Below are 21,407 nucleotides of genomic sequence, written 5' to 3'. Positions count from 1 at the left end.
GTTGCTTGTTTATTAGCCAATATTAGGTCAAGGTTCTCCTGTGGCATGATGTTTTGTAATTTGCCTTTATAGCATGGATCCAGGATGCTGGCCAACCAGTAGTCGTCATCGTTCATCATTTTGGCAATGCGGGGGTCCCTTTTTAGGATCTGCAAGGCATAATCTGACAATTGGCCAATGTTCCCGGTGTCAATGATGCACTGCGAGTGCTGGTTGGAGGAGCACTTTCTGGCAAATCCACATCCCTCCAGTCACGCACAAACCCTGTACCAGACCTTGCCACGCCAACATTTTCACTTGCCCCACGAGATGCATCCTCTTCCCCTAAGTAATCATCCCCATCATCATCCTCCTCCTCCTCTTCTTCCTCCACCTTGTCCAGGAGAGGTCCCTGAGCAGACATGGGCTGAATGTCATCAAGGATTCCCTCCTCCTCTTCCTCCTCATCAACATTGGCTGCAGACGCCTGCTCCTTAAGGTGCGTCAAAGTTTGCATGAGCAGACGCATAAGTGGGATGCTCATGCTTAGGATGGCTTCGTCTGCGCTTACCAGCCGTGTGCATTCCTCAAAACACTGAAGGACTTTACAGAGGTCTTTCAGCTTCGACCACTGCACACCTGTCAACTTCATGTCTGCTCTCAAAGTGCCTGGCCGTGTATCCTCCCACAAATGCATTATGGCCTGCCTCTGCTCGCACAGCTGCTCCACCATGTGCAGGGTGGAGTTCCACCTTGTTGCAATGTCGATAATGAGGCGGTGGTGGGAAGGTGGAGCAATCGCTGCAGCTTCTGCATACGAACGGAGTGTAGAGGTGACCGGCGGATGTGCGCGCACAGTCTTCGCACCTTATGGAGCAGGGCTGTTAACTCTGGATAATTTTTGAGGAAGCACTGCACCACCAGGTTCAAGGTGTGAGCCAAGCAAGGTATGTGGCTGAGTTTTGAAAGGGCTATGGCTGCCACAAAATTACGGCCGTTATCACTAACTACCTTGCCTGCCTCAAGATGTACACTGCCCAGCCATGACTCAGTTTGTCGCTTCAAGTACTCGGCCAGCACCTCGGCGGTGTGTCTGTCGCCCAAACACATCATCTGCAACACAGCCTGCTGACGCTTTCCACTAGCTGCTCGATAGGGGGACACCTCGTGTGCAACAGTGGCAGCTGCAGATGGAGTGCTCTTACGACTGCGCTCTGTGGACGAGCTTTCGCTTCTGGAGGAGGAGGAGGAGGAGGTGGAGGAGGGTCGAACGCCTACAGCCAACTGTTTCCTATACCGTGCGCTAGGCAGCACTGTCCCACCACCGCTGTCCCCTGTGGACCCTGCATCCACCACATTAACCCAGTGCGCAGTGATGGACACGTAACGTCCCTGGCCATGCCGACTGGACCATGCATCAGTTGTGAGGTGCACCTTTCCACTCACTGACTGCTTGAGTGCATGGAAAATGCGGTCTTTTACATGATGGTGGAGGGCTGGGATGGCTTTGCAGAGAAGAAGTGGTGACTGGGTAGGTCATAGCGTGGTACTGCATAGGCCATGAGTTCACGGAAAGCTGCGCTTTCCACCAACCGAAAGGGCATCATCTCAAACGAGATTAGTTTGGCAATGTGGGCGTTCAAACCCAGTGTACGCGGATGAGAGACTGAGTACTTTCTTGACCTACTCATAGTGTCTGGGAGGGTGAGCTGGACTTGAGAGCTGCATATGGTGGAAGTAGCAGTGGACAGGGCGGACTGAGAGAGGGTTGATGATGGTGATGGAGTTGGTGTTCTTTCTGATGGCCTAGATTCAGTATTTCGTTGATATAACAGTGGGATTCCCTGACTGCTGTGGCCTTGCAACGACACCTCAACATTTGCTGCTGTGCTAACCGGTGGGCTTACAGTGGGGGAAACAATGTAGTGTTGTTGACTACCTTCTTTGTGATCAGTTGCACATGTGGCACTTGAGGTTTGGTGTTGTGTACATGCTTGCAAGTGCATGCTGGTTAAATGTCTAAGCATGCAACTGGTATTCAAATTTTTCAGATTTTTCCCTCGGCTAAAGGTCTTTGCACACTTCTTACAGATAACCTTGGCCTGATCATGAGGATTTTGTTCAAAAAAGTGCCACACTGCACTCTTCCTACTTTGGCAGACATTTGGCGGCCTAACACGCTGTGATCTTTTGACCGTCTGGACAAGCTGTCCAGCAACTCTTTTGATTTTTGGAACCTGTCTTTGGAGTGCTCTGGGCCTGCCAGATAACAGCTGTTGCGATGTCGATGTCTGCTGTGGATGCTCCTCCTCATTTGAGCTATTGGAAGCAGCACCCTCTTCCCCCAATGGATGCCAATCTGGGTCAACAATTGGGTCATCCATCACCTCCTCTTCAATGTCATGTGCACCTTCCTCTGTGTCACCGTGTATGGTGGTATAGTGTGCGGGAAGGGGCACCTAAGTCTCATCAGGGTCAGAATCTGGCTCTGTACACTGCGAGGACAATGTAGTGCTCAAAGTGAATGTACCGGCAGAATCATCTATCAGTGGCTGTGCATCAGTGCACTCCATGTCAGATTCATCTTGGCCTGGGTAATTCACCATTTCACTTGATAATCCAGGCATGGTATGTGAAAACAGCTCCATGGAGTAATCAGTAGTATGGCCTGCGTCATCCTTCAATCTTGGTTGGGGTGAAGGACACAAGGAAAGGTGTGGTTCATGAACATGAGCCTCCAATGACGACTCAGTGCTTTTATTTTTTACAACTTCAGAAGAGGAGGCGATAGAGCTGGAGGCTGAGTCAGCAATGTAAGACAAAACTTTTTCCTGAAGCTCTGGCTTTAAAAGCGGTTTGCGTTTGCCAACTCCTAGAAAACTAAGCCTTCGAGGCCTTGTGGAGCCAGACGATGATGCAGGCTCAACACCTCCTGCATTTGGTCCTATTTTGCTTTTGCCACTACCATCAGATTCACCACCAACACCATCATTACCAGCTGCCAACCCCCGCCCAATTCCACAGCCTCTTCCACCAGCCTTCCTCATTATTGGTAGAAATGCAGACAAAATCCAACAAACTATATAGTAATGTAAAACAAGGTACAAGGTGTCTATAGGACAGGGGAGATTTTGAATTTCTGCAGACACTAGTGGACACTGGACACTTTTGGATTGTGTGAGGCCCACTGAATATCAGAGCGCTATGTCACAGGCTCGATGGCGCAGGTGTGAAAAAAGTGACTACAGGATAAGGGAGATTTTGAATTTCTGCAGACACTTGTGGACACTGGACACTTTTGGACTGTGTGAGGCCCACTGAATATCAGAGCGCTATGTCACAGGCTCGATGGCACAGGTGTGAAAAAAGTGACTACAGGATAAGGGAGATTTTGAATTTCTGCAGACACTAGTGGACACTGGACACTTTTGGATTGTGTGAGGCCCACTGAATATCAGAGCGCTATGTCACAGGCTCAATGGCACAGGTGTGAAAAAAGTGACTACAGGATAAGGGAGATTTTGAATTTCTGCAGACACTAGTGGACACTGGACACTTTTGGATTGTGTGAGGCCCACTGAATATCAGAGCACTATGTCACAGGCTCGATGGCACAGGTGTGAAAAAAGTGACTACAGGATAAGGGAGATTTTGAATTTCTGCAGACACTAGTGGACACTGGACACTTTTGGATTGTGTGAGGCCCACTGAATATCAGAGCGCTATGTCACAGGCTCGATGGCACAGGTGTAAAAAAAGTGACTACAGGATAAGGGAGATTTTGAATTTCTGCAGACACTAGTGGACACTGGACACTTTTGGATTGTGTGAGGCCCACTGAATATCAGAGCACTATGTCACAGGCTCGATGGCACAGGTGTGAAAAAAGTGACTACAGGATAAGGGAGATTTTGAATTTCTGCAGACGCTTGTGGACACTGGACACTGTTGGATTGTGTGAGGCCCACTGAATATCAGAGCGCTATGTCACAGGCTCGATGGCACAGGTGTGAAAAAAGTGACTACAGGATAAGGGACATTTTGAATTTCTGCAGACGCTTGTGGACACTGGACACTTTTGGATTGTGTGAGGCCCACTGAATATCAGAGCGCTATGTCACAGGCTCGATGGCACAGGTGTGAAAAAAGTGACTACAGGATAAGGGAGATTTTGAATTTCTGCAGACACTAGTGGACACTGGACACTTTTGGATTGTGTGAGGCCCACTGAATATCAGAGCGCTATGTCACAGGCTCGATGGCACAGGTGTGAAAAAAGTGACTACAGGATAAGGGAGATTTTGAATTTCTGCAGACACTAGTGGACACTGGACACTTTTGGATTGTGTGAGGCCCACTGAATATCAGAGCGCTATGTCACAGGCTCGATGGCACAGGTGTGAAAAAAGTGACTACAGGGTAAGGGAGATTTTGAATTTCTGCAGACACTTGTGGACACTGGACACTTTTGGATTGTGTGAGGCCCACTGAATATCAGAGCGCTATGTCACAGGCTCGATGGCGCAGGTGTGAAAAAAGTGACTACAGGATAAGGGAGATTTTGAATTTCTGCAGACACTAGTGGACACTGGACACTTTTGGATTGTGTGAGGCCCACTGAATATCATAGCGCTATGTCACAGGCTCGATGGCACAGGTGTGAAAAAAGTGACTACAGGATAAGGGAGATTTTGAATTTCTGCAGACACTAGTGGACACTGGACACTTTTGGATTGTGTGAGGCCCACTGAATATCAGAGCACTATGTCACAGGCTCGATGGCACAGGTGTGAAAAAAGTGACTACAGGATAAGGGAGATTTTGAATTTCTGCAGACACTAGTGGACACTGGACACTTTTGTATTGTGTGAGGCCCACTGAATATCAGAGCGCTATGTCACAGGCTCGATGGCACAGGTGTGAAAAAAGTGACTACAGGATAAGGGAGATTTTGAATTTCTGCAGACACTAGTGGACACTGGACACTTTTGGATTGTGTGAGGCCCACTGAGTATCAGAACGCTATGTCACAGGCTTGATGGCACAGGTGTGAAAAAAGTGACTACAGGATAAGGGAGATTTTGAATTTCTGCAGACACTAGTGGACACTGGACACTTTTGGATTGTGTGAGGCCCACTGACGCTGTATGGTGTGAAAAAATGCACGCTCAGTACCTCAGCAGGACAAAAAAATAAATTGGGATTGCTTTTAAAAAAGCAGTTTGCAGAGCAGTGGGTAAACAGCAATGCAGCTGTCAGGAAGCCTTAGAAGGCAGCCTAACAACCAACACCGCTGATCCACCACAATATAGCCTCCCCTTGCACTGCACACACAGTGACTGGTGTGTTGTACAGGCAAAATCGCTAGCAGCAGGAGCAGTTTTTTTTTCTTCTTCCCTGCCTAACGCTCTCCCTACAGAATCAGCAACCTCTCCCTATGCTAAGATCGGCAGAAGTAAGATGGCGGTCGGCGTGCACGCCCTTTTATAACCCCTGTGACGCCCACCAAAGCAAGCCAATCACTTGCATGCCCTTCTGAAATATGGTGGTGACCCCTGTCTATGTCATCACGTTGCCCACAGTGTCCGTGGATCCTGATTGGCTGAAAAAGAGCGCAAAACAAACTTTTGAAACGCAACTTTGGCGCGTAAGTCGCCGACCTCGTGGCCGACCTCATCCTAGGGTCGGGTTTCGTTTCATGAAACCCGACTTTGCCAAAATTCGGCGACTTTTGAAATTTTTTGACCCGTTTCGCTCAACTCTATTTCTGAATAAGAAAAACCTTATTATCATCATTGTTGAAGACTTAGTTTACTCCAGCAGCCCACCCCATCTAATGTGTTTCATCCAACTGGATCCAATAAAATGCTTGAAGCTTTTTTACGAATAACCAAGAATACAGGCATATCTGTGCTTTGGAATGCAGCATACCTTATCAGCCGTGAAAGTTCCCAGGTAATAGCTTGTCATTTCTATTAAATGAGAAAAATAAATTATTAATGTAAAGTTTAGTATAAGACAGAAGCGTGAAACGCGCGTCGAGGCAAGGGGGCATCACTGGTTCACCCCATATTCACTATTGGCTGTTTAAATTCAGGCAAATAACTTTGCTGGTTAGATATTTGGCCATATTTTCAATGCAGGGTCACCATTGTTATTAGGTAAAAGGGTCTTTTGATTTCTTTGGATAACTTATAGACCTACTTTTTATTGGTATATGTTCTTATTGTTTTGGGACTCTCTCTATTTATAAATTGTGCCTTATTTTTTTCAGCTAACTACTATATAGGTATTTAATTATAATTATGTAATTTTTATTACATTATATGTATAGTGAGCCAGGCTAGTACATTTCCTCATATGATTATCATCACTTTTGTACAAATAATCCTACTATTTATTTGATTCTTAGTTTTGGGTGGTATTCTGGTGCCCTCTACTAGGTACTTTGAGGGAATGTGCTCTGTACCTGTATTTTAATAATTTTTAATACGTACTAATTAAAGAATATTTTTTAATAGAATTCTATTTTGTGGTTCTCTTCATATTGTCTGGTGTTTAATAACAGCTGGACTTTTTGTTGTTCTAATTGCTTAGGAGTGACATAAAATAATTTTTCAGGACTCATTTATTTGGTAATTTACATAAAGCTGTAGGATGGGCCTCTAGAGTCAATTCCTCCTGTGGACCCCAGCTAACCAAGACCAATGCTGTTAACCTACCAAACATTTTTTATGAATTGTATTTTTTACATGCTTGTTTTACTATTAGGAAGAACTTGCCTATACTTTCTCCATCGTCCCAGAAAAGATTGCCTTCAGCTTTTTCCAAATCATCCAAAGCTACCAAAAGTCCGATAAAGTTTTTACGACTGCAATTATAAGAAACATTATATATTTTTAAAAATGTTACTTAATGTCTTTATCACTTAATCACTTTAATCTATCATCGTAAGTGTGTTGATCTAAATCATGTAAACAAAACAAAATCGACAGTGAAGTAGTTGTTGAAACAGAATCCTCTAAATAAATCACTTGGTCAGTCACTCATCTTAAGTAATCATTTACCTGTTCTTAGACATGAATCTAAACCACTTTAACCCCTTTAACTGCATAACCAAGGTCTCATGCATATGGATTAAAGGGAACCTATCACCAGGTTTTCCCTATAAAATCCATGCCACCATCTTTTAACCCTTTGCCTTACATACTTAATAAAATGTATTTTATAGTAGTCCTGAAGTATATGCTAATGGACGTTCTGTTATCTTTTGTGCCACCCATAGCCACCACTCTGCATGTGATTGACATGAATGATGTCTCCTATATCATCCACACAGTTCATACAAATATAATTTACTCTCGTTGTCTGTTCATGTGCAATCTCCTTGTCTGTCCATGTGCTAGATGAGTGCTTTCCAAACTCCCGTCCTCATGTCCCCCAATATGTCATGTTTTCATGATTTTCTTGGTATTGCACAGGTGATGGAGTTATTAGAGGCATCAGAAACTGCTACAGGTTCTTTCACCTGTGCAAAACTTAGGAAACCCTGAAAACATGATGTGTTGGAGGCCATGAGGATGGGGTTTGGGAAACACTGTGCTAGATGAACTGTGTGAATGACATAGAAGAAACAATGCATATCAATCAATCAGTTTCTGAACCTTCATAGTAGTGTGTTTAGAGTTGTAATTCAGCTTGTCTCCCAAATGTATCATTTTTATTGTACTTTTTGGAAAATCATAATTGTGTTTTTATTTTGCTGTTTGGAATTTATTTTTATAACCCAACCCTGATTTGTACTTCTTAGTGTCTTTGCCCTTGGCTTGTTGGGAGATCTCCTTGGTCTCCAGGGTGTTGTTTGGTTAGTGGTGCCTCTTGCTTAATGGTGTTGCAGCCTCTGTGGCCTCTCAGAAAATGATAGACCATGTGACACTTAGGTTGCACACAGGTGGACTTCCTTTCATTAAGCATATGACTTATGAAGGTAGTTTCATGCACCAGAAACTTTTAGGAGCTTCGTAGCAAAAGGGGTGAATGCATATGCAAATGCCATTTTTAATTATTTGATCTCATAAATTTAATTTATGCCTATATTTTTCTCACTTCACCAACTTAGACTATTTAGTGCTGATGCATCACACATAAATCGGATTGCAAAAATATTTAAACACAGGTTGTAATGTAACAAAATAGGCAAAAAACCACGGGGTGAATACTTTTACAAGTCACTGTAATTGCTCACTATTGTACATCATATTGTTATAAAGATGTACACCTTTTGGAAAATATGGAACACCTTACTTTAAAAACAGAACTAAGATGACAAAGGACTTTGATGATTATGGGTGGGTATAAATCAACTAGCCATATTCATAGTGATATAAGATCCAGTAATCACGTTCTCAGTGCTCATCCCTGCTTATAGGGCCCCTTTATATGTTACAGTGCAGAAATGGTCAGGCTTGATTTGGGATGAGACTTGTGGTGGGAGTGAAGCTTTGTATTGCTACTGTTCCCCATGCATTGTTCACTTGGGCACAGTGATAGTACCCATTTGAGTAAAGTGCCTGACTTCCTCAAGTCCTTAAAGTACTTACTTCTACAATCAGTTGCTGGAAATTGTTAATGAGAGACATAGGTAATCAAACACAATTGGCCTATGATTGATTTTTGTAAGAGTTTCTGAAGTATAACTAACCATGCTAGGTTATTAGCATAAGTTCCCGGGACCTCTACATTATTTGTATAGCATTGCCATTCTTTTTTATCTTGAGTCAGCTGTTCTAGCTATACAATTATAACACAATAAATATAATTAAAACATTTAATAATGATGTCATCTACCCACCTGTGTACAGTGTTATTAGCAGGATCTTGCCATGGTATGATATATCCACCTCTAACGTGAAGATTAATGATTTCAAGTGGAGCATTCAACTTCACTTTCTTACCTCTTTCTTCAGTCACATTGCCCTATAATGGAAACATATTGTTAGGTGTCGGGTTTCTGTAGCTGCACAGCAGTGATCCTGAGCCTTGCATTCGGCAGTCTCCCTTTCCTCTCTGGCCGCAGAGGAGGCTGCTCAGCAGACTCTTCGATCCAGGCAATCTGCTCAGACCAGCTCTGTAGGTTTGGTTGCTGCTGCCACCTCTGGTCCAGCTATAGCAATGCATGCTGGTCAGCAGCGAGCTACTCCAGGGACTAAGTCCTCCTTTTGGTCCACTGAGCATGCTCTTAGGATGATCTCTCATTGGAGATCGGAGGTCACATGCTCAGGTCCTTCTCCAGCTCGGATTGGACCATCAGGAAGGTCAGGAAGGTCCCGGAAGGACGCTGCTATAAAAGAGCCACATGGCCGCACGACCATGCGCTAGTATAGACTCTTATGCTTACTTGTGTGTATGATGATGGATGCATGTATCTGGTGACTGACTCATTAAGACTCCCCTCCCTTTGATATGCATGTTGGGTAGGGATTCAGAGTAAGAGTCAGCGCCAATGGGTGGCTATGCTCAAGCCACTGTGCTCCCAATTGTCTATGTACACTAGCATCTGACTGTGCCTCCCTGCTACGGGCACTGTTGTACCGCACCAGGAAGCTGTGACCACCATGCGACGCCGTGCGCACCTCTAGCACTTTCCTCCTCGTCCTGGGTAGTTAGTGGCATCCGACAAAGCGGCACTGTGTGCACTTGGTGCGATTAAATATATTATTACCTTTTGTTGGCGCCTCAGCTGCGGCGCCAAGCGCTGATGGTGTAAAGGAGCTCTAGTCCGGTGTCTCTAGGACAGGGCTCTGTGACCCTAATTAGCGCTCACTCAGCTGAGCTCTCTGAGTTCAACAGGCTCTGGCGTTTGTTTCAGTGGCTCTGTGGCATAACAGAGTTCACCTCTATTCTCACTGGGTGAAGTTAACCCATGTGTAAGCAAGCGTTTAGCCATCATCTTGTTCCGCCATTACTCAGCAGCAGGTTCCATCTCTGCACGGTGGACCCTGGGCTGTGAACGCACCTCATATCTCCTTTCATATTATTTGATGCGTTCCGCAGTCCTTAACACATATTTTTACTAAAATATATCATCAAAATTATAGGATCAGAGGTTGAGTATGAGTGCTGCTTATTCCAGCAGAGTCTGTGTGACTGTGAGAGTGTTGCATTTAAATTTACTAACCCTTTCATTTACGTCATATCTCATGCCCCTGACTTTCCCAGCAGATGATGCCTTATTGGACCAGCCATCATGTGCCTTTAACATCCGCAGGAGGAGCAAACTACTCCTACAGCTGTTAACATGTTAAATGCTGGTGTTAATCTCTGGCAGTAGCATTTAACATGTGCTGGCAGGAGGTGCGTCATTTCACATGCTCTGATGTGATCACAGTGTGCCATGACAGCTGAGGATTTATGGAAAACCTCCAGGCTTGTCATGATGATTTTCTTGTAAAAGCCAGCCTGCAGCTGGCGTTCATAGGAGATCGTGATTTTCACTATACATAGCAGTGCTGATGCACTGGTATATATAACACAAGAGATCAATTGATTGCTGCTTCAAGTCCCCTAAGTGGACTATTAAATACAGTAAAAATTAAAAAATATTTTTTTTATAAAATATGAAAAAATAAATAATAAAAGAATAAAAATTCAAAACACCATCCTTTTGCTTTGTCCCATTAACATAAAACAAAAAAACACACATATTTGGTATTTTCAAAATAAATCACTATTGAAGTAGCCACAAACCAACAAGATGCGTTAAAATAATTTTACTAATCTGAAACAGATTTGATTCGCTTTTAAACTGATGTACTATGGGTTATTGAATGTCCTCCTGCACGTTTCATCCCTTTTACACCATTACTATATGTACATATGCATATTTTATTAAATATTTTTTCAATAAAAATATATTTATTTTAACTCATCTTGATGGTTTGTGGCTAATCCAAAGTCGTTTATTATGGGTATAAAACGGTTTGAGAGTAATCAACTTCTCAGTAAATTATTTTTATTGTTAGGGGTAAATTAATACACTCGTTTATTTCCAGACTGGAAACATATGTTATTCTGAATATTTTCTCCATCATATGTTTCTTATGGTTGAGTTCATAAAAGTCCAATCTATCAAAATATAAAATAAATTAATCCGATTGTTCAACGGCGTAATGAGAAAAAAAGCGAAACACCAGATTTATATTTATTTTTCCCACCGCAACATTACAATCAAATGCAATAAAAGGAGATCAAAACATCATATCTATTCCAAAATGACATCAGTAAAAGCATCAGACCAGGGCACAAAAAATAAATGCCCAACACAGCCTCTATATTCCAAAAATATAAGGTGTTACGGGTCTTGGAAAATGGCAACACAAGCAAAAATTTTTTTTTACAAATTTCTAATTTTTTTTTCACTTCTTAAATAAAACAAACAACAATTAAGCATGTTTGGTATCTGTGAAATTCCACTTACCTGGAAAATCATTTTGCCAGGTCAGTTTTACCGTATAGTGAACATTGTAAATGAAAAAAACAAAAAACAAAAACCTTTGCGAATTGCACTTTTTTTGCATTTTCAGTGCACTTGGAATTTTACTCGCTTTGCAGTGCATCACATAATAAAATGAATAATGTCCTTCAAATATACAATTTGTCATAGGCCTCATATGGTTATGTGGTTTGAAGAATAAAAAAAAAAATTCTGGCTATTGGAAGAAGGTGAGGGAAAATTGGAAATGGAAAAATGCAAAATCGCCCAGTCATGAAAGGGTTAACATAAAACACACAAGAAGACATAGACAACATTTCTTGCTGAGTTTTGATATAACTTGAAAGTTATTTAGGATCTTACTTACCGTATGATAGTCATACCAGCGAGCATTTGGAATATAGGCATCTACTTCTATTTGGTTCTAAAACAGAAAAACATAATTGTCATATATCAATTATTGTCAGCAGTTAAATGTAATCGCAAAGATTACTAAAGAAAAAAGTAAGAGTTGGACATGAGAAGAAAAAATCTGCTGCATGTTTTATTTTATTGATAAATGTAGAAAATATTCCATGTTTGTGGTATATAAAATGACTATTTTCTGCTTCTTTATTTTCTTAATCCGCTTCTGTACATCAATGTTAAAGATGATGGCAAAGTTTTATAAAAAATACAATTTTCACGTACTCCAATTGCTTTAAAAACATACAGTTATGTGAAAAAGTGTTTGCCCTCAAATGTTTCAGATCACCAAACAAATTGAAATATTAGACAAAGTAAACACTAGTAAATACAAAATGCAGTTTTCACCCCTTTCTGCCATTAGACGTACTATCCCGGTGTACCGGGAGTAAAAGGGAAGCATCGGCAGGGAGGGGGCTCCCTCCGTGCTTCCCTGAGCCCCCCACGGCAGCGCAATGTGAAGCGCTGCTGCGGGGGGCTCTTTCCCTACAGGCCCCCGGATCCAAGATGGCGACGGGGGCCTTCGGGGGCCTGTAGGGAGCTGAGTTCCTCACTGCCTGCAAAGCGAAGGCATGAGGAAGTCTGCAGCAGTGCCTGTGACAGATCGCTGATCTGTCACAGTGATCTGTGATGTGACAGATCAGCAATCTGTCACAGGACAGTGATGTCCCACCTCGGACTATGTAATAAAGTAAAAAAAAAAAAAAAAAGTGTAAAAATAATTTTAAAAAAATCGCTAAATAAATTAGTAAAAAAAAAAAAATATTCCCCAATAAATTCATTTTTTGAAAATAAAAAGAAAAAAACAATAAAAGTACATATATTTGGTATCGCCGCGTCCGTCGCTACCCGCTATAAAACTGTCGCATTAGTTAGTTAACCCTTTTAGTGAACCCCTTAAAAAATAAAAATAAAAAACGAAGCAAAAAATAATGATTTATTATCATACCACCGAACAAAAAGTGTAATAACGCGCGATCAAAAAGATGCATATAAATATCCATGGTACCGCTGAAAACGACATCTTGTCCCGCAAAAAATGAGCCACCATACAGCATCATCCGCAAAAAAATAAAAAAGTTATAGCTCGCAGAATAAAGCGATGCAAAAATAATTATTTTTTATATAAAATTGTTTTCATTGCAAAAAACCAACAAAACATAAAAAAACGACATAAATGAGGTATCGCTGTAACCGTACTGACCCGAAGAATAAAAGCACTTTATTAATTTTACCGCACGCGGAACGGTGTAAACGCACCCCCCCAAAAGAAATTCATGAAACGCTGGTTTTTGTTCATTCTGCGTCCAAAAAATCGGCATAAAAAGTGATCAAAAAATGTCACGTGCCCAAAAATGGTACCGATAAAAACGACAACTCGTCCCGCAAAGAATAAGACCTCACATGACTTGGTGGGTCAAAATACGGAAAAATTATAGCTCTCAAAATGTGGTGATGCAAAAACTATTTTTACAATAAAAAGCGTCTTTTAGCGTGCGACAGCCGCCAAACATAAAAACCACCATAAATAGTAAATCAAACCCCCCGTTATCACCCCCTTAGTTAGGGAAAATAATAAAATTAAAAAAAAGTATTTATTTCCATTTTCCCATTAGGGTTAGGGCTAGGGTTAGGGTTAGGGTTAGGGCTAGGGTTAGGGCTAGGGTTAGGGCTAGGGTTAGGGCTAGGGCTAGGGTTAGGGCTAGGGTTAGGGCTAGGGTTAGGGCTCAGATTAGGGTTAGGGGTGTGTTGGGGTTAGGGTTGGAGTTACATTGGGGGGTTTCCACTGTTTGGGCACATCAGGTGCTCTCCAAATGCAACATGGTGTCTGATCTCAATTCCAGCCAATTCTGCATTGAAAAAGTCAAATGGTGCTCCTTCCCTTCCAAGCTCTGCCATGCGCCCAAACAGTGTTTTACCCCCACATATAGGGTATCAGCATACTCAGGACAAATTGCAAAACAACTTTTGGGGTCCAATTTCTCCTGTTACCCTTAGGAAAATAAAAAATTGGGGGCAAAAATATCATTTTTGTGGAAAAAAATGATTTTTTTATTTTCACGCCCAGGCGTTATAAACTTCTGTGAAGCACTTGGGGGTTCAAAGTGCTCACCACACATCTAGATAAGTTCCGTGGGGTGTCTAGTTTCCAAAATGGGGTCACTTGTGGGGAGTTTCAATAGTTTAGGTACATCAGGGGGTCTCCAAACGCACATGACACCCGCAGACCAATCCATCAAAGTCTGCATTCCAAAACGTCACTACTTCCCTTCCAAGCCCCGACGTGTGCCCATACAGTAGTTTTCTCCCACATATGAGGTATCAGCATACTCAGGACAAATTGGACAACAAATTTTGGGGTCCAATTTCTCCTGTTACCTTGGGAAAATAAAAAAAGGAGACTAATTGATCTTGTTTGTGGAAAAAATACGATTTTTTTATTTTTATGTCTGGGCATTATACACTTCTGTGAAGCCCTTGGGAGTTCAAAGTTCTCACCACACATCTAGATAAGTTCCTTAGGGGGTCTAGTTTCCAAAATGGGGTCATTTGTGGGGGGTTTCCACTACTGTTTTCTCCCACATATGAGGTATCAGCGTACTCAGGACAAATTGGACAACAAATTTTGGGGTCCATTTTCATCTTGAACCCTTGGGAAAATGAAAAAATTGGTGACTAAAAGATCATGTTTGTGGAAAAAAAATGATTTTTGTATTTTCACGCACGGGCGTTATAAACTTCTGTGAAGCACTGGGGGGTTCAAAGTGCTCACCACACATCTAGATAAGTTCCTTGGGGGGTCTAGTTTCCAAAATGGTGTCATTTATGGGGGTTTCTACTGTTTTGGTACATCAGGGGCTTTCCAAACGCGACATGGTGTCTGATCTCAATTCCAGCCAAAAACGTCAAATGGCGCTGCTTCCCTTCCGAGCTCTGCCATGCGCCCAAATAGTGGTTTACCCCCACATGTGGGGTATCAGCGCACTCAGGACAAATTGCACAATATCTTTTAGGGTCCTGTTACCCTTGGAAAAATAAGAATTGAGGGTGAAAAGATCATTTTTGTGGAAAAAATATGATTTTTTAATTGTACGGCTGTATGCTATAAACTTCTGTGAAACCCTTGTGGGTTCAAAGTTCTCACCACACATCTAGATAAGTTCCTTGGGGGGTCTAGTTTCCAAAATGGTGTCATTTGTGGGGGGTTTCTACTGTTTTGGTACATCAGGGGCTTTCCAAACGCGACATGGTGTCCGATCTCAATTCCAGCCAAAAACGTCAAATGGCGCTGCTTCCCTTCCGAGCTCTGCCATGCGCCCAAATAGTCATTTACACCCACATATGGGGTATCAGTGTACTCAGGGCAAATTGCACAATAACTTTTAGGGACCTATTACTCTTGTAAAAATAAAAATTGGGGGTGAAAAGATCATTTTTGTGGAAAAAATATGATTTTTTAATTGTACCGCTGTACGTTATAAACTTCTGTGAAGCCCTTGTGGGTTCAAAGTTCTCACCACATATCTAGATAAGTTCCTTGGGGGGTCTAGTTTCCAAAATGGGGTCACTTGGGGGGGTTTCCACTGTTTAGGTACATTAGGGGCTCTCCAAACGTGACATGGCGTCCGATCTGAATTCCAGCCAATTTTGCATTGAAAAAGTCAAATGGCGCTCTTTCCCTGCTGAGGTCTGCCATGCGCCGAAACAGTGGTTCCCCCCCACATATCAGGTATCTGCGTACTCAGGACAAATTGCACAATAACTTTTGCAGTCCAATTTCTCCTGTTGCCCTTGGTAAATTAAAAAAAATTGAACCTGAAGTATTTTTTTAGTGAAAAAAAGTAAAATGTTCATTTTTTTTTTAAATATTCAAAAAATTCTTGTGACGCACCTAAAGGGTTAATAAACTTCTTGAATGTGGTTTTGAGCACCTTAAGGGGTGCAGTTTTTAGAATGGTGTCACTTTTGGGTATTTTCTATCATATAGACCCCTCAAAGTGGCTTCAAATGTGATGTGGTCCGTAAAAATAAAATGGTGTTGCAAAAATGAGAAATCGCTGGTCAACTTTTAACCCTTATAACTTCCTAACAAAAAAAAATTTTGGTTTCAAAATTGTGCTGATGTAAAGTAAACATGTGGGAAATGTAATTTATTCAGTTTTTTGTGTGATATATCTCTGTGATTTAAGGGCATAAAAATTCAAAGTTGGAAAATTGCGAAATTTTCAAAATTTTCACCAAATTTCCATTTTTTTCACAAATAAACGCAAGTTATTTGAATGAAATTTTACCACTATCATGAAGTGCAATATGTCACGAGAAAACAATGTCAGAATCACCGGTATCCATGGAAGCGATCCAGAGTTATGACCTCATAAAGGGACAGTGGTCAGAATTGTAAAAATTGGCCTGGTCATTAACGTGCAAACCACCCTTGGGGCTTAAGGGGTTAATATTAAGTTCTTTATTATTAAGGGACAAAGAAATCCAGACTTACAGGGCACTGTGTGAAAAAGTGATTGCACCTTAAACCTAATAACTGGTAGGACGACGCTTAGCAGCAACAACTGCAATCAAGTGTTTTTGATAACAGGCAATGAGTAGAGTTGAGCGATACCGTCCGATACTTCAAAGTATCGGATCGGAATGGATCGGCCGATCTTAAAAAAAAGTATCGGTATCGCCGATTCCGATACCGGAAGTCCCATTCAAGTCTATGGGACTTCCGGTATCGGAATAAGAAAAATCCTGTTTTTCCCTTGTACAGCCTCTCTGGGGTCTGTACGGGCCTTTCGGGGGGCTGTGCCGGCCTGCCAGGGGGTCTGTGCAGGCTCCGGTGGTCTGTGCCGGCCTGCCGGGGGGCTGTGCCGGCCTGCCAGGGGGGCTGTGCAGGCTCCGGTGGGCTGTGCCGGCCTGCCGGGGGGCTGTGCAGGCTCCGGGGGGCTGTGCCGGCCTGCCGGGGGGCTGTGCAGGCTTTGGGGGTCTGTGCAGGCATCGTCCGATGGGACTACAAGTCCCATCGGGTGATGCCTGCTACCATGACAGTGATTGACACATTAGCCAATGATGGGACAGTAGTAGTCCCATCATCCGGCTAATGTGTTGAATGTAAAAAAAAAATAAAAAAAAAAGTACATGCTACATACATACAACATGCATACTACATACATGCTACATTCATACTACATACTACATACATGCTACATTCATACTACATATATACTACATGCAACATACATACTACATACATACTACATGCAACATACATACTACATATATACTACATGCATGCAACATGCATATTACATATATTCTACATACTACATACATACTACATATATGTTACATACATACTACATATATACTACATGCATGCTACATACATACTACATATATGCTACATACATACTACATGCTACATACATACTACATATATACTACATGCATGCTACATACATACTACATGCTACATACATACTACATATATACTACATACATACCACATACATACTACATACATACTACATACATACTACATGCTACATACATACTACATATATACTACATGCATGCTACATACATACTACATGCTACATACATACTACATATATACTACATACATACTACATACATACTACATGCATGCTACATACATACTACATGCTACATGCATACTACATGCTACATACATACTACATATATACTACATGCATGCTACATACATACTGCATGCTACATGCATGCTACATACATACTACATACATACTACATGCTACATACATACCACATATATACTACATACATACTACATACAATACATTCATACAATACATACATAGACATACAGTACATATAACATAGAGTAACATACTTACCAATACTTGTCACATTGTTCCCCGAAGCCATTGTCTTTTACGGAATAAATATTAACATAACAAACCACAAAAATACTCACCCACGATCCAAAGCAGTCCACGAGTGTGTCCCACGACGATCTTGGGTAGAGAACTGCAGCATCAGCTGTTGCTGCCGTTCTCTACGGGCTGCAGGAATCCAATCACGCAAGGTAGGTATCCTTCCGCACTGTATTCCTCCGCCACTTAAAAAAAAAAAGTCCCTAGTCTCACTTTATGCCATTGCTGTGTGGGAAATTCCCATGCAGCAATGGCATAAAGTGAGACTAGGGACTTTTTTTTTTTTAAGTGGCGGAGGAATACAGTGCGAAAGGATACCTACCTTCCGTCATTGGATTCCTGCAGCCCATAGAGAACGGCAGCAACAGCTGATGCTGCAGTTCTCTACCCAAGATCGTCGTGGGACACACTCGTGGACTGCTTCGGATCGTGGGTGAGTATTTTTGTGGTTTGTTATGTTAATATTTATTCCGTAAAAGACAATGGCTTCGGGGAACAATGTGACAAGTATTGGTAAGTATGTTACTCTATGTTATATGTACTGTATGTCTATGTATGTATTGTATGAATGTATTGTATGTAGTATGTATGTAGTATATATGTGGTATGTATGTAGCATGTAGTATGTATGTAGTATGTATGTAGCATGCATGTAGCATGCAGTATGTATGTAGCATGCATGTAGAATATATGTAGTATGTATGTAGCATGTAGTATGTATGTAGCATGCATGTAGTATATATGTAGTATGTATGTAGCATGTAGTATGTATGTAGCATGCATGTAGTATATATGTAGTATGTATGTAGCATGTAGTATGTATGTAGTATGTATGTGGTATGTATGTAGTATATATGTAGTATGTATGTAGCATGTAGTATGTATGTAGCATTCATGTAGTATATATGTAGTATGTATGTAGCATGTAGTATGTATGTAGCATATATGTAGTATGTATGTAGCATGCATGTAGTATATATGTAGTATGTATGTAGCATATATGTAGTATGTATGTAGCATGTAGAATATATGTAGTATGCATGTTGCATGCATGTAGTATATATGTAGTATGTATGTTGCATGTAGTATGTATGTAGTATGTATGTTGCATGTAGTATATATGTAGTATGAATGTAGCATGTATGTAGTATGTAGTATGAATGTAGCATGTATGTAGTATGCATGTTGTATGTATGTAGCATGTAATTTTTTTTTTTTTTTTACATTCAACACATTAGCCGGATGATGGGACTACTACTGTCCCATCATTGGCTAATGTGTCAATCACTGTCATGGTAGCAGGCATCGCCCGATGGAACTTGTAGTCCCATCGGACGATGCCTGCTACCATGACAGTGATTGACACATTAGCCAATGATGGGACAGTAGTAGTCCCATCATCCGGCTAATGTGTTGAATGTAAAAAAAAAAAAAAAAAAAAATTACATGCTACATACATACAACATGCATACTACATACATGCTACATTCATACTACATATTACATACATGCTACATTCATACAACATATATACTACATGCAACATACATACTACATACATACTACATGCAACATACATACTACATATATACTACATGCATGCAACATGAATACTACATATATTCTACATGCTACATACATACCACATATATGCTACATACATACTACATATATACTACATGCATGCTACATACATACTACATATATGCTACATACATACTACATGCTACATACATACTACATATATACTACATGCATGCTACATACATACTACATGCTACATACATACTACATATATACTACATACCTACCACATACATACTACATACATACTACATACATACTACTTGCTACATACATACTACATATATACTACATGCATGCTACATACATACTACATGCTACATACTACATATATACTACATACATACTACATACATACTACATGCATGCTACATACATACTACATGCTACATGCATACTACATGCTACATACATACTACATATATACTACATGCATGCTACATACATACTGCATGCTACATGCATGCTACATACATACTACATACGTACTACATGCTACATACATACCACATATATACTACATACATACTACATACAATACATTCATACAATACATACATAGACATACAGTACATATAACATAGAGTAACATACTTACCAATACTTGTCACATTGTTCCCCGAAGCCATTGTCTTTTACGGAATAAATATTAACATAACAAACCACAAAAATACTCACCCACGATCCGAAGCAGTCCACGAGTGTGTCCCACGACGATCTTGGGTAGAGAACTGCAGCATCAGCTGTTGCTGCCGTTCTCTACGGGCTGCAGGAATCCAATGACGGAAGGTAGGTATCCTTCCGCACTGTATTCCTCCGCCACTTAAAAAAAAAAAGTCCCTAGTCTCACTTTATGCCATTGCTGAGTGGGAAATTCCCACGCAGCAATGGCATAAAGTGAGACTAGGGACTTTTTTTTTTTTTAAGTGGCGGAGGAATACAGTGCGGAAGGATACCTACCTTCCGTCATTGGATTCCTGCAGCCCGTAGAGAACGGCAGCAACAGCTGATGCTGCAGTTCTCTACCCAAGATCGTCGTGGGACACACTTGTGGACTGCTTCGGATCGTGGGTGAGTATTTTTGTGGTTTGTTATGTTAATATTTATTCTGTAAAAGACAATGGCTTCGGGGAACAATGTGACAAGTATTGGTAAGTATGTTACTCTATGTTATATGTACTGTATGTCTATGTATGTATTGTATGAATGTATTGTATGTGGTATGTATGTAGTATATATGTGGTATGTATGTAGCATGTAGTATGTATGTAGTATGTATGTAGCATGCATGTAGCATGCAGTATGTATGTAGCATGCATGTAGTATATATGTAGTATGTATGTAGCATGTAGTATGTATGTAGCATGCATGTAGTATATATGTAGTATGTATGTAGCATGTAGTATGTATGTAGCATGCATGTAGTATATATGTAGTATGTATGTAGCATGTAGTATGTATGTAGCATGCATGTAGTATATATGTAGTATGTATGTAGCATGTAGTATGTATGTAGCATGCATGTAGTATGTATGTAGTATATATGTAGTATGTATGTAGCATGTAGTATGTATGTAGCATGCATGTATTATATATGTAGTATGTATGTAGCATGTAGTATGTATGTAGCATGCATGTAGTATGTATGTAGTATGTATGTAGTATATATGTAGTATGTATGTAGCATGTAGTATGTATGTAGCATGCATGTAGTATATATGTAGTATGTATGTAGCATGTAGTATGTATGTAGCATGCATGTAGTATGTATGTAGTATGTATGTAGTATATATGTAGTATGTATGTAGCATGTAGTATGTATGTAGCATGCATGTAGTATGTATGTAGTATGTATGTAGTATATATGTAGTATGTATGTAGCATGTAGTATGTATGTAGCATGCATGTAGTATGTATGTAGCATGCATGTAGTATGTATGTAGCATGTAGTATGTATGTAGCATGCATGTAGT

At 40.9% G+C, this 21,407-nt stretch overlaps 1 protein-coding gene across 1 annotated transcript in view; it reads right to left on the bottom strand.

The window, feature by feature from the left end:
• The window catches only part of SI (sucrase-isomaltase), a 511,413-nt gene that overhangs the window by 8,072 nt on the left and 481,934 nt on the right, over positions 1-21,407 (bottom strand). The window contains exons 67-70 of the mRNA XM_073578947.1: positions 11,838-11,894; positions 8,831-8,955; positions 6,762-6,850; positions 5,911-5,951 (exon numbers count right to left, since the gene is read on the bottom strand). Coding sequence (XP_073435048.1) covers positions 5,911-5,951; positions 6,762-6,850; positions 8,831-8,955; positions 11,838-11,894 — 312 coding nt within the window. The remainder of the gene's footprint in view (positions 1-5,910; positions 5,952-6,761; positions 6,851-8,830; positions 8,956-11,837; positions 11,895-21,407) is intronic.

This window comes from Dendrobates tinctorius, unplaced genomic scaffold (genome assembly GCF_039654945.1).
Source record: "Dendrobates tinctorius isolate UK_male_01 unplaced genomic scaffold, ASM3965494v1 ptg000060l, whole genome shotgun sequence".
Taxonomy (NCBI): Eukaryota; Metazoa; Chordata; class Amphibia; order Anura; family Dendrobatidae; genus Dendrobates; species Dendrobates tinctorius.
This window is presented reverse-complemented; position numbering and strand designations above follow the sequence as displayed.